Here is a 13,710-nt window from a genome sequence, read left to right as displayed (position 1 = left end):
TCCTTTATGACTGATTATCACTGAGCAAGTTCTGCTGCTTGTGTTGATATTCCAGCAACAGCATTCCAGAAAATGAAACTGCCGTGTCCCTATTAGACAAACATGAAGATATTCAACAGGTCTGACAGCATCTATGGTGAGAGATACCAGAACTCATATCACAAGGGGGTGTGGGATAGATTCCTGAAGCCTTTATTCAGTTATTCTCTTTCAGCAGAGATGCACATTGTATATAATGTCTATCTCCCATCAGTCCTGCCCTCTTTCAGCTTGCTCCTGAGCACTTGTCAGTTCTCCAAAAACATCCACCTCAACATATTCAAAGAGCTAACTGATAATCTACGTCCAAATGCTACAAGAGCTGGATAATATCCAGGAGTTTTATAGTGAGAGGGCAGGTAAGTGGAACTGAGGCCATGAGAAGATCAGCCATGATCTTATTGAGTGGTGGAGCAGGCTCGAAGGGCCAGACGACCTGCTCCTGCTTCTAGTTCTTATGTTGGACTCACAAACAGCAAAAAATATTTGTGCCAAATAAGTGCCAAGCAACTTCCATCTTCAAGAAGAGACAATTTAACCACTATCCCTTGATATCCATCACCGACTCCCCCACAATCAACATCTTGGGAGTTACCATAGACCAGAAACTGAAAAGGGCTTGCCATATAAACACAATGGCTGCAAGAGCAGGTCAGTGGTTAGGAATACGATGATGAGTAACTCACCTCCTGACTCTCCAATGCCAATCGACCATGTGCAAGTCACAAGTCAGGGGTGTGATGGAATACTCCCCACTTGCCTGGATGAGTGTATCTCCAACAACATTCAAGAAGGTACAAAGTAGCCCACTTGACTGGCACCACATCTACAAACATCCACGCTCTGTACCACCAACGCTCAGTAGAAGCAGTGTATAAGTTATACTGTAGAAGTTCACCAAAGCTCCATAGATAGAAGTTTTCAAACCCACGACCACTACCATCGATAGAAGGACAAAGGCAGCAGATACATGGAAACATTGCCTCTACAAGTTGCCCTCCAAATCACGAACCTTCCCTACTTGGAAGTATATCAATTGTTCCTTCAGTGTCACCGCCTCAAGAGCAAATAGGGATGGCAATAAAAGCTGACTCAGCCAACTACGGCCACATCCTAGGAACAAATTTTGAAAAGGAATATGCAAACAATACAGATTTGATATTTGATACCACTTACGTTCCTGTCTGCTGTGCTAGAGAAGTCACATTTCTGAAGTCAAGAAGGTAGAGAAAAGAATGGACTGTTTGAATTTTGGTGATACCGTGTATGGGGCAGTTTGTTGTGCACAATGAGGCTGCTGTTTCCTGCATTACAATAGTGACGACACTTTTAAAAAAGTGCTTCATTGAACCACCTTTAGTTGTCCTAAGATCGAAATGTGTTATACAAACACAAGTCTATCTTTTTTATGTATGAATGAGGAGCCTTCCAGCTCAGTGAGCAAACCTATATCCTATTTTTCCTTGTCTATGCGCGCGTGTGTGTGTGTTATAGGGAATTTAGTTTTAATTTGTACTGTTTTAGGCTCATGGTTTGTAACAATTTACTTGTAACTAGAGTGTAATTACTTGTAATAAGTAACAATTATTGTCAAGTATAGAAATCTGGTCCACACTTTCTATCAATTTGGAACTGAAAATCAGTTAATTTGGGGAATGCTGTGTACTTTTTAAAGTCTATGTAGTGTAACAATTCTGGAAATACCTTATTCCCATGAAGTATGACAATTGCAGCCAGAAATGTTACTTAAGCATCCTCCCTTCGTCTACTCCTAGAGCAGCCAGACTTTAAATGGGTGGCATGGTGGCTCAGTGGTTAGCGCTGCTGCCTTACAGCACCAGGGTCCTGGGTTCGATTCCTGCCTGTCTGTGTGGAGTTTGCACATTCTCCCTGTGTCTGTGTGGGTTTCCTTCCACAATCCAAAAGATGTGCAGGTCAGGTGAACTGGCCATGCTAAATTGCCCACAGTGTTAGGGGTAAATATACGGTAGGGGAGTGGGTTTCTTTATGGAGGGGTGGTGTGGACTTGTTGGGCCGAAGAGCCTGTTCATCCACACTGTAGAGAATCTAATCTAAACAATGATTCCCCAACCCAGCACTAGGTGTGTTCATGTCTATGCATCTGTCCTGGAAAGGACTGATGTTAACATCTTGCCATCTCCCCACGCCATACCCCTCAGAGCCAGAGCCTGGCCCCAGTCTCTCTCATGTCAATGTAGTTGATTCCAGTGATGATGGGAGCTGGTCCTAACTGGATCCTTTTATTGACAGAGGGCAAGGGGTTAAACACAGGAATTGGCTTCCTTTACCCATGAGCAAAGGCGTGGAGAAAGAAAACAATTGTTGAATTAACGTTTTTTTTGTAAATATTTCCAGTTTTCAGGCTGTGTTGACAGGATGAGGACAGCTCAGCACATAATCTGCTGCAGGAACAGGTAAAGCCAACATTTTATACAGAGAACAGAAGAAGCTTTTCTTGTAAAACAAGAAACCAAGTGGGTTAGAAAGAGCAAAGGGTTCTTGGGATAATGGTGAATAAAAAGAAGCTTTGCAGTTTAGCCAAGGAATTACAATGCTAATGAAGCTCTGGGATTTATTTCTGGGGTGGGGTGGGGAGGTTAAATCCAAAAGCCATTAAGTAATGTTAAATTTATACTGGGCACTGGTTGGACCACACTTGGGATAAGGTACTGTGTACAGTTCCAAACACACTAATGTGAAAAGGACACAAAAGCATTGGAGAAACTAGAAAAAAGTACAATGATGGTACTAAAATGAGAATGTTTTACAATTTAAAATAAGATCATGAGATACAGGAATCGGAGTAGACCATTCAGCCCATTGAGTCTGCTCTGCTATTCACTGAGATCATGGCTTTTCTGCTAACCCTCAACTCCACTTTCCTGCCTTTTCCCTTTAACCCTTGATTCCCTTATTGATTAGAAATCTATGTCAGACTTGAGACCCAGCTTCAACGATTCTCTGGAGTAAAGAATTCCATAGATTCACAATCCTCGAGATGAGAAAGAGTTTCGTCTCTGAAAGTCTCATTTTAAATCTGTGACCCCTTACTAGACTCTCCCGCAAAGGGAAATAACATTTTATCCACCCTGTCAAGTCCTCTAAGAATCTTGTGTGTTTCAATAAAGTCACTTCTCATTCTTCTAAATTCAATGAGTGCTGACTCAACTTACACAACCACTCCTCTTGAGAGTCTGTCTATCCCCAGAATCAGCTGAAGGAACCTTCTTTGGTCTGTCTCCAATTGTCAGTATATCTTCCGTAGATAAAGGGCCCAGAACTTCACAGCATCCCAACTATGGTCTGATTAGTGGCTTGTACAGTTTTAGCATTCTTTCCTCCTTTTATAATCCATTCCCTTTGAAATAACAGCCACATTCTATTTGCCTTTCCTTTTATCTGCTGAAATTAAACGCTAGCTTTTTGTGTTTCATGCATGAGGACTCCCAAATCACTCTGTTCTGAGTGTTGCTGGTTAGGCCAGCATTTATTGCCTGGCCCTAGTTGCCCTTGAGGAGGTGGGGGTGAGCTGCCTTACTACTGTAGTCCATGTCCTGTAGGTACATACACAGTGGTGTTAGGGAGGGGATTCCAAGGTTTTGACCCACTGACAATAAAGGAACAGTGATTTATTTCCAAGTCAGGATGGTGAGTGGCTTAGAGGGGAACTTGCAGGGGGTGGCGTTCCCATATATCTGCTGCCTTTGTCCTTTTGGGTAAAAGAGGTCGTGTGTTTGGAAGGTGCAGTCTGAGGAACAGACTCATTCTTTGTTGCATCACCCAGTGATTCAGTCTGAACATACGTTTGTTACTTTTTTCACTCATTTCCCAGTGAGAAAGAGACTGGGGAAGAGATTCAGAGGCATTGATCTACAACATCCCTGCAAAACCATTGAGAATCATACAGGGACTGACACAGAGACTCATCAAATTCAATCCCCAAAACCCTAGCAATGAATCAAGATCCTGGAATTTGAATGTTTTCAGTTATTATAAAATAGTGCTGATAACTGCAATATGTCACTTGGCATTATGCAGGGGAAAAGAAAAGCCCTGAATACAGGGTGGGAAATGTTTTGGAGATCTATTAACATTTTTCAGGAGAATGGATTCAGGTTTTGGGGTCTTGGATCTCCTACCTGGTCATCCTGCTTCATTCTAACTTTCTTTGTTCTTTCCCAGGCAGCAATCTCTGTTCACATCAGTCACGCTGTTGTCCCTCTGTTACCTGGTGCTCCTGTACCCTTCCTACCACAAGCAGCAGGATATCTGGAGATATTACAGAATGTCTGAGGATCACGTTGTGGTAAGCTGCAGGTGCCGACCTGTCCAGTGAGGGTGAGGGCCAGCGCGATGGTGAATATTGGCAGAGTGAGGGCGATGAAGCTGAGGTCTGCGATGGTAGCAATGAGAGTGAAGGTGGTGAAGAGTGCATGTGAGGTTGGCAAATAAGGAGCAGCATGCGCACTGAGAAGTCACTGCCAAGGAGCTGGATGGTAACTGGCACCTTCCTAGAGCGGGTGCACTGTAAAAACTGCACGCTGCACTCTCTCTGCTCCATTACCCTGAACGTGCAGCCGTTGCAAAGCCCACACCTCTTACAGCCTTTAGACCCTTCAAAAAGGACGGTACGGTGGCTCAATACTTAGCACTGCTGCCTCATAGCACCAGGGACCCGGGTTCGATTCCAGCTTCGGGCGAATGTCTGTGTGGAGTTTGCATGTTCTCCCCATGTCTGCGTGGGTTTCCTCCGGGTGCTCCGGTTTTCTCCCAAAGATGTGCAGGTTAGGTGAATTGGCCATGCTAAATTGCCCCCCAGTGTCCAGGAGTGTGGAGGTTAGGTGGAATTAGCCCCACAGGAAATGAGGGATTTCGAGGATATGATTTGGGGTAGAGCAGACTCTCTTAGCAACACAGTCAAGATTAGAGTGGTGCCGGAAAGGCACAGCAATTCAGGCAGCATCCGAGAAGCAGGAAAATCGGCATTTCGGGCAGGAGCTCTTCATCAGGAATCCTGCGCCTCTCTTAGCAACACAGCCTACCAACTCCACAGCAACCAGCTTAGCAGGCTGAATGGTCTCTTTCTGCACTGTAGGGACTGTATGGTTTCATTAAAAAAGATTAAATAAGCGAATAAACCACTTAACCTTAAGAACCAACCCTTTCACAAATTTCACAAAAACTAAATTCCAAAGAAAACTTCATAAACTAAAGTTTCGGGGCAGAGGATGGGAAAGCCCCTGTGGTACCCACCTGTTGTGGGTAGCTTTTATTTGCAGAAGGAACTGAGTCCTCCATTTAAGGACAGAAACACTGAAACTAGGAGCAAGAGTAAGACATTTAACCCTTCAAGCCTGCTCCACTATTCAAAATGTTCATGGCCGAACTCAGTAAGCTGTTTTCTCCCATACCTTTTGAGCCCTTTAGCCATAAGGACTATACCTAACTCTTTGAAAACATTCAATGTTTTGGCCTCCACTACTTTCTGTGGCAGATAATTCCACAGGATCATTGCTCTGTGAATGCAACTGTCTGTGTGGAGTTTGCACATTCTCCCTGCATCTGCGTGGGTTTCCTTCGGGTGCTCTGGTTTCCTCCCACAGTTCAAAGATGTGCAGGCTGGGTGAATTGGCCATGCTAAATTGCCCATAGTGTTCAGTGATGTGTTGGTTAGGTACACTAGTCAGGGGTAAATGTAGAGTAATAATGTGGGGGAATGGGTCTGGGTGGGTTACTCTCCAAAGGGTCAATGTGGACTTGTTGGGCCGAATGGCCTGTTTTCACACTGTTGAGATTCTATATAAAAAATTCTATAAAAATATTTCTCCTCTGTCTCAAATCAAAATAGCTGTGACCCCTGATTGTGGACTCCTTGATCATCAGAAACATCTTCCTGTGTTTACCCTGTCGAGTGCCATTAGAATTTTGTAGGTTTCTGAGATACCCCCTCATTCTTCTAAACACCAGCGAATATATTCCTACACGATCCAGTCTGTCTTCATAGGTTAGTCTTGTCATCCCAGGAATTAGTCTGGTAAATCTTTGCTGCACTCCCTCCAGTGCTAGAACATTCTTCCTCAGATAAAGGGACAAAACTGCACATAGTATTCCAGGTGTGGTCACAACGAGGCTTTGTGCAATTGCTGCAAGACATCCCTGCTCCTGTACTGGATTCCCCTCACTATGAAGGCCATTGACTCCTTCACCAGCCGCTACACCCACAGGCTTACCATCAGAGACTGGTGTACGAGGAGTCCCAGGTCTCGCTGCACCTCCCCCTTTCTTCACCTTTCACTATTAAAGATGCAACAAGACTTCTTGCCAAATCGGGGAACTCACCAAATGTCTCCAGAAACTCAAACAAGAGCTTTCAGACAATATATGCCCTTCTCAATGTGGTTCCCCATGAAAGACTAGGGTGGAAATAGATGTTGGTACAACATGTACCCCACAGGAGAGCATCTGGTCTCTGATGGCATTGATGGTCCAAATTGTGGTGCCATCTTTCTCAGCTGAATCCATCCCTAAATTAGACTGGTGAATCCTGGGGGAAAATGTCACTGTTTCGGAGTGAACTCATCACCCTGGTCTGATAACTCCCTTTGACCATACTGTACTCCATGAAACATTGTGGGTAACGCAACTGCGGACTAGAACACTTAGCACAAATGTGAGCTAAATCTTTCTCTTAGTTGAGATATAGGTCAGAACAAGAGAGGGAATGTGAAGCTTAGATGTTAGTAAATGACAGAGCAACTTTGAGGAGGCAAATGGTCTTGTTTTGGACATTGAAAACTTGTGTGTAACCGGAAAAACAATGCTGTGCCTTAACCAAAAGGTCCTTTCTTTGGCTTTTGTTTAGCACCTGCACAATCGAAGCCAGCGGATAGTCTCTGGTGCTTGCAAAGCAAACTCCAGCTGGTCCAAATTCTCTGTGCTGTATTCAGGAAAGCAGCTGGCCAGGATTCCTGTATTTGTGCAGAAAGACATGATCCCACGTCTGGGCACTACATCTTACAGTCCACCTCTGGGCTTCAGAGGTTGTGAGAAGCAGCTGCAAGAAGTCATGGAGATGCTGCCACAAGCAGGGCTTCCAATGGGGGTGGCGCCGGGCAACTGCTTGAGGTGTGTTGTAATAGGGAACGGTGGCATTCTGCGAGGCAGCAGGCTTGGGGCCTACATTGACCAACACAACATCATTATCAGGTGATTAGAATCTCCCTTTGTTCAGGTACTGACTTTGTATATATTTAGATACCTAAATGTCATTTCCAACAACAATCTTTCACTGAGCTACTTCACAGACTTTCACACTCAACTTGACAGAGCGTAACCACTGTTCCTGTGCCTCTAGATTCATCTTTTGGTACTTCATTTGGAGGGGGGACCTGATTGACGTGGATAAGCTTATAAGAGGCATGGGCAGGGTGGGGTGGAAGAAGACAGCTGTTCCCCTTCATCAAAGGAGCGATAAAAAGGGGCCAACATTTTAAAGTGGAAGCCAGGAGGTTTTAGAGAGGATTTGGGGCAACACCTTTTGGCCCAGAGGGTGGCGGGGGAATGGAATGCACTGCCCACAGTGTAGGAAACCTTTCAAAAGTATTGGATCAGTACTTGAAATATCATAACATTCAAGGCTATAGGCAGAACAGTGGGACTAGTGTAGGTTGTTGTATACTGTGGCTGGTACAAACTCAATGGGCTGAAGGCCCTCTTTTATACGGTGTCATTTCATTCCACGATTCTTTGTTCTATTTCCACCATCTCCTTTTGTGTGGTACCATCTTCCCCTTTATCACTGAACCTCTTCTGCCTTCCACCCTATCACAGACATTCCCTTCTCTTTATCTCCTCTTTCCCTTTCTCTCTACTTATTTAAAACCTGTTGCATCGCTAACTAACTTCCTTTCCTGATGAGGGGTCACAGATCCCAAGTGTTCCATGAGAAAAAGGTGCAGGAGAAGGCCATTCAGCCTCTCGACACTGCTCTGACGTTCAGTAAAATCATGGCTGGTCTCCTATTTCAAATTCTCTACACCATTATCTCGCAAGACAGACTTCTGGTTCCATTCCAGATTTCCAGAATCTGCATTATTTTACTTGTTGTACCAATATGGCACACTATTTCCTTTCTCAATCCAAAACGTGTTTCAGTTCAATAACTCCAGAAAATACAAGTCTCGCCCTGCTTTGAATATTGTTTCTCCATCTGGGGAGGTTCAGACTCTGGCTCTCACTCCTGAATATCAGAGAGTTAGCAGTTTGCTGTTGACAGAATGTGAGTATCACTCACCCGGCCTCTGTCTGCCAGCTGCCGCCATTAATTATTAATGGGCTGAGTCATAGAGGTGTACAGCATGTAAACAGACTTCGGTCCAACCTGCCCATGCTGACTAGATCTCATAACCTAATCTAGTCCCATTTGCCAGCACTTGGCCCATATCCATCTAAAACCTTCCTATTCATTTACCTGTCCAGACGCCTTTTATATGTTGTAATTGTACCAGCCTCCACCACCTCCTCTGGTAGCTCATTCCATTCATGTCCATGAAAACGTTGCCCCTTAGGTCCCTTTTAAATCTTTCCCATCTCATCCTCTGTTCTGGACTCCCCCACCCCAGGGAAAAGACCTTGACTATTCACCCTACACATGCCCCTCATGATTTTATAAACCTCTATAAGGTCACCCCTCAGCCTCTGACGCTCCAGGGAAAACAGCCCCAGCCTACTCAACCTCTCCCTATAGCTCAAATCCTCCAACCTTGGCAACATCCTTGTAAATCTTTTCTGAACCCTTTCAAGTTTCACAACATCCTTCCGACAGGAAGGAGACCAGAATTGCACACAATATTCCATAAATGGCTTAACCAACGTCCTGTACAGCTGCAAAGTCTTCTCTGAACTCCACATGCTCCAGCCAACATTCCCTTCCTCCATCATGCGATATTTCATCAGGAGTGTCAACTATAGCTCAGTGGGTAACACCCATACAAGTGAAGTGCAGGGTTCTGTAGTCAAGCCTCACTCAAGGGTTTTTAACATCAAAGTGAAGGCTGCCACTTTAGTATACTACAGATGGAGTGCTGCATTGTTAAGGGCATGTGCTGTCTTTGGATGACACATGTGCCTACTCAAGGGTGGAATTAATTCCTTGGCACTACTTTGAAGAAGGGTAATATCCTGTACATGGTGTTCTGGTAGATTTTTATCCATCAGTCAATATTGCCCAAGCAGATTATCCAATTGCTAATTGCTATTTTTGGAATCTTGCTGTGCAGAATTTGGCTGCTGTGTTACCTACATTATAATTATAATCCCTTGTCTATATTTAAGGCTAAGATAGATCTTTGATTGGTCTTGGAACAATACTGGAAATTGGATGTCAGGAACTTTGGATCAGCCATGATCCTATTGAATGGTACAGCAGACCTGAGGGTCTGAATGGCCTTCTCCTGTTTCTGTTTCTTACTGTCTTGTAATAGTGACCTAAAAAAAAATTGCATTGCGCTATAGGTAAAATACTGCAGATGCTGGAAATCTAAAACAAACAGAGAACACTGGAGAAACTCAATGGGTCTGGTAGCATTTAATTCTTTAGTCATTCTGGGCTCAAAATTAACTGTTTCTATCTCTACAGATGCTGACGAGTTTCTCCAGCATTCTCTGTATTTGTTCACTTTGTCTGAAAATTGCTTTAACACATCCAGTGGTTTTGATAAATATTATATAAATACAAATCTCTCTTGTTAAGCTGCAATGATCTTAAACTTTGTGTATATGTGAAGCTGGCAGAACATAGAACATAGAAAAATACAGCGCAGTACAGGCCCTTTGGCCCTCGATGTTGCGCCGATCCAAGCCCACCTAACCTACACTAGCCCACTATCCTCCATATGCCTATCCAATGCCCGTTTAAATGCCCATAAAGAGGGAGAGTCCACCACTGCTACTGGCAGGGCATTCCATGAACTCACGACTCGCTGAGTAAAGAATCTACCCCTAACATCTGTCCTATACCCCTTAACTTAAAGCTATGCCCCCTTGTAATAGCTGACTCCATACATGGAAAAAGGTTCTCATGGTCAACCCTATCTAAACCCCTAATCATCTTGTACACCTCTATCAAGTCATCCCTAAACCTTCTTCAATGAAAACAGCCCCAAGTGCCTCAGCCTTTCCTCATACAATCTTTCTACCATACCAGGCAACATCCTGGTAAACCTCTTCTGCACCCATTCCATATCCTTCCTATAGTATGGTGACCAAAACTACATACAATACTCCAGATGCACCAGAGTCTTATACAACTGCAACATGACCTCAGGACTCCGGAACTCAATTCCTCTACCAATAAAAGCCAGTACGCCATATGCCTTCTTCACAGCACTATTTACCTGGGTGGCAACTTTCAGAGATCTGTGTACATGGACACCAAGATCCCTCTGCTCATCCACACTACCAAGTATCCGACCATTAGCCCAGTACCCCATCTTTTTGTTACTCATACCAAAGTGAATCACCTCACACTTACCCACATTGAACTCCATTTGCCACCTTTCTGCCCAGCTCTGCAGCTCATCTATATCCCGCTGTAACCTGACACATCCTTCCTCACTGTCAACAACTCCACCGACTTTCATATCATCCGCAAACTTGCTTACCCAACCTTCTAGCCCCTCCTCCAGGTCATTTATAAAAATGACAAACAGCAATGGTCCCAAAACAGATCCTTGCAGAACACCGCTAGTAACTGCACTCCAAGATGAACCTTTACCATCAACTACTACCCTCTGTCTTCTTCCAGCCAGCCAATTCCTAATCCAAACCTCCAACTCACCCTCAATGCCATACCTCCGTATTTTTTGCAGTAGCCTACCATGGGGAACCTTATCAAACGCCTTACTAAAATCCATATACACCACATCTACCGCTTTACCCTCGTCCACCTCCTTAGTCACCTTCTCAAAGAATTCAATAAGGTTTGTGAGGCACGATCTGCCCTTCACAAACCCATGCTGACTATCCTTGATCACATTATTCCTATCCAGATGTTCATAAATCTTATCCCTTACAATTCTTTCTAAGACTTTGCCTACAACAGAAGTGAGGCTCACCGGCATATAGTTACTAGGGTTATCCCTACTCCCCTTCTTGAACAAGGGAACCACATTTGCTATCCTCCAGTCTTCTGGCACTATTCCTGTAGACAATGAGGACATAAAAATCAAGGCCAATGGCTCTGCTTCCCTTGCTTCCCAGAGAATCCTAGGATAAATGCCATCAGGCCCTGGGGACTTATCTATTTTCACCCTTTCCAGAATTTCCCTACATACCTCAAAGCTGTCCATTCTAATTAATTGTGACTCAGTATTTACATCGGCAACAATGTCCTGTTCCTGAGTGAATACTGACGTAAAGTATTCATTCAGTGTCTCCCCAATCCCTTCAGCCTCCACACGCAACTTCCCACTACTATCCTTGACTGGACCTATTCCTACCCTAGTCATTCTTTTATTCCTGACATACCTATAGAAAGTCTTTGGGTTTTCCCTAATCCTACCAACTAAGGACTTTTCATGTCCCCTCCTTGCTGCTCTTAGCTCTCTCTTCAGATCCTTCCGGGCTACCTTATAACTTTCAATCGCCCCAATTGAACCTTCATGCCTCATCTTTACATAGGCCGCCCTCTTCCATTTAACAAGGGATTCCAATTCCTTATTAAACCACGACTCCCTCACATGACCCTTTCCTCCCTGCCTGACAGGTACATACTTATCAAGGACACTCAATAGTTGCTCCTTGAACAAGCTCCACATATCAATTGTGCCCTTGCCTTGAAGCCTACTTTTCCAAGCCACGCATCCTAAGTCATGCCTCACCGCATCATAATTTCCCTGCCCCCAGCTATAATTCTTGCCCTGCAGTGCACACTTATCCCTCTCCATCACTCGAGTAAAAGTCACCGAATTGTGGTCACTGTCCCCAAAGTGCTGACCTACCTCCAATTCTAACACCTGGCCTGGTTCGTTACCCAGAACCAAATCCAGTATGGCCTCACCTCTTGTTGGCCTGTCTACATATTGTGTCAGGAAACCCTCCTGCACACATTGGACAAACACCAACCCATCTAACGAACTCAAGCTATAGGTTTCCCAGTCAATATCAGGAAAGTTAAAGTCCCCCATAACAACCACCCTATTACTTTCACTCTTCTCCTGAATCATCCTTGCAATCCTTTCTTCTACATCTCTAGGACTATTAGGAGACCTGTAGAAAACTCCTAACAGGGTGACCTCACCTTTCCTATTCCTAACCTCAGCCCAAACTACCTCAGATGGCGAGTCTTCATCCATCGTCCTTTCCACCGCTGTAATACTATCTTTGACAAGCAATGCCACACCTCCCCCTCTTTTACCCCCACCTCTGACCCTACTAAAACATTTAAACCCTGGAACCTGCAATCGCCAATCCTGTCCCTGTTCTACCCATCTCTCTGTAATAGCCACAACATCGAAATCCCAGGTACCAACCCACACTGCAAGTTCACCTACCTTATTTCGTATACTTCTTGCATTGAAGTATACACACTTCAAGCCACTTTCCTGTTTACAGGCACCCTCCTTTGAGATTGATGCCATGTTCCTAACCTCCCTACACTCCAGGTCCTGCAACCTAAAGCTACAGTCTAGGTTCCCATGTCCCTGCAGAGTTAGTTTAAACCACCCCCCCCCCAGCCAAGGATACAGGTGCCCCTCAGGTTCAGGTATAGACCATCCTGTTTACAGAGGTCCCACCTTCCCCAGAAAGAACCCCAGTTATCCAGATACCAGAAACCCTCCCTCCTGCACCATCCCTGTAGCCACGCATTTAACTGTTCTCTCTCCCTATTCCTCAACTCTCTATCACGTGGCATGGGTAACAAACCAGAGACAACAACTCTGTTTGTTCTAACACTGAGCTTCCAGCCTAGCTCCCTGAAAGCCTACCTAACGTCCTCAGCCCTCTTCCTACCTATGTCGTTGGTGCCAATGTGGACCACGACTTCAGGCTGCTACCCCTCCCCCTTAAGGACCTGGAAAACACGATCAGAGACATCACGTACCCTTGCACCTGGGAGGCAACATACCAAATGTGAGTCTCTCTCGCCCCCACAAAACCGCCTATCTGTGCCCCAAACTATCGAGTCCCCAATTACTATTGCTCTGCTCTTCTCCACCCTTCCCTTCTGAGCAATGGGGACAGGCTCCGTGCCAGAGGCCTGAGCCCCATTGCGAACCCCTGGTAAGTCGTCCCCCCAACAAGTATCCAAAACGGTATACTTGTTCTTGAGGGGAACGGCCGCAGGGGGTCCCTGCACTGGCTGCTTCCTCCCAATCCCCCTCACTGTCACCCATCTGTCTGCAATCTTTGGAGTTACTACTTCCCTAAAGCTCCAATCTATGACCCCCTCTGCCTCCCGAATGATCCTAAGTTCATCCCACTCCAGCTCCAGTTCCCTAACATGGTCTTGGAGGAGCTGGAGATGGGTGCACTTCCTGCAAGTGTAATCAGCAGGGACGACCATGGCATCCCTCCCCTCAAACATGTTGCAAGAGGAACATTGCACTGCCTTCACTGCCATCCCTCTAAAAGTAACCTTTTAAAAAAAAC

At 45.0% G+C, this 13,710-nt stretch overlaps 1 protein-coding gene across 2 annotated transcripts in view; it reads left to right on the top strand.

The window, feature by feature from the left end:
- st3gal7 (ST3 beta-galactoside alpha-2,3-sialyltransferase 7) overlaps nt 1-13,710 on the top strand; it is a 30,645-nt gene that overhangs the window by 7,736 nt on the left and 9,199 nt on the right. For both annotated transcript variants that reach the window (XM_072557197.1, XM_072557196.1), the window contains exons 2-4: nt 2,416-2,474; nt 4,243-4,366; nt 6,923-7,266. In XM_072557197.1, the coding sequence (XP_072413298.1) occupies nt 2,437-2,474; nt 4,243-4,366; nt 6,923-7,266 (506 nt within the window). In that variant the 5' untranslated portion in view covers nt 2,416-2,436. The remainder of the gene's footprint in view (nt 1-2,415; nt 2,475-4,242; nt 4,367-6,922; nt 7,267-13,710) is intronic.

Source organism: Chiloscyllium punctatum, chromosome 38 (genome assembly GCF_047496795.1).
Source record: "Chiloscyllium punctatum isolate Juve2018m chromosome 38, sChiPun1.3, whole genome shotgun sequence".
Taxonomy (NCBI): Eukaryota; Metazoa; Chordata; class Chondrichthyes; order Orectolobiformes; family Hemiscylliidae; genus Chiloscyllium; species Chiloscyllium punctatum.
This window is presented reverse-complemented; position numbering and strand designations above follow the sequence as displayed.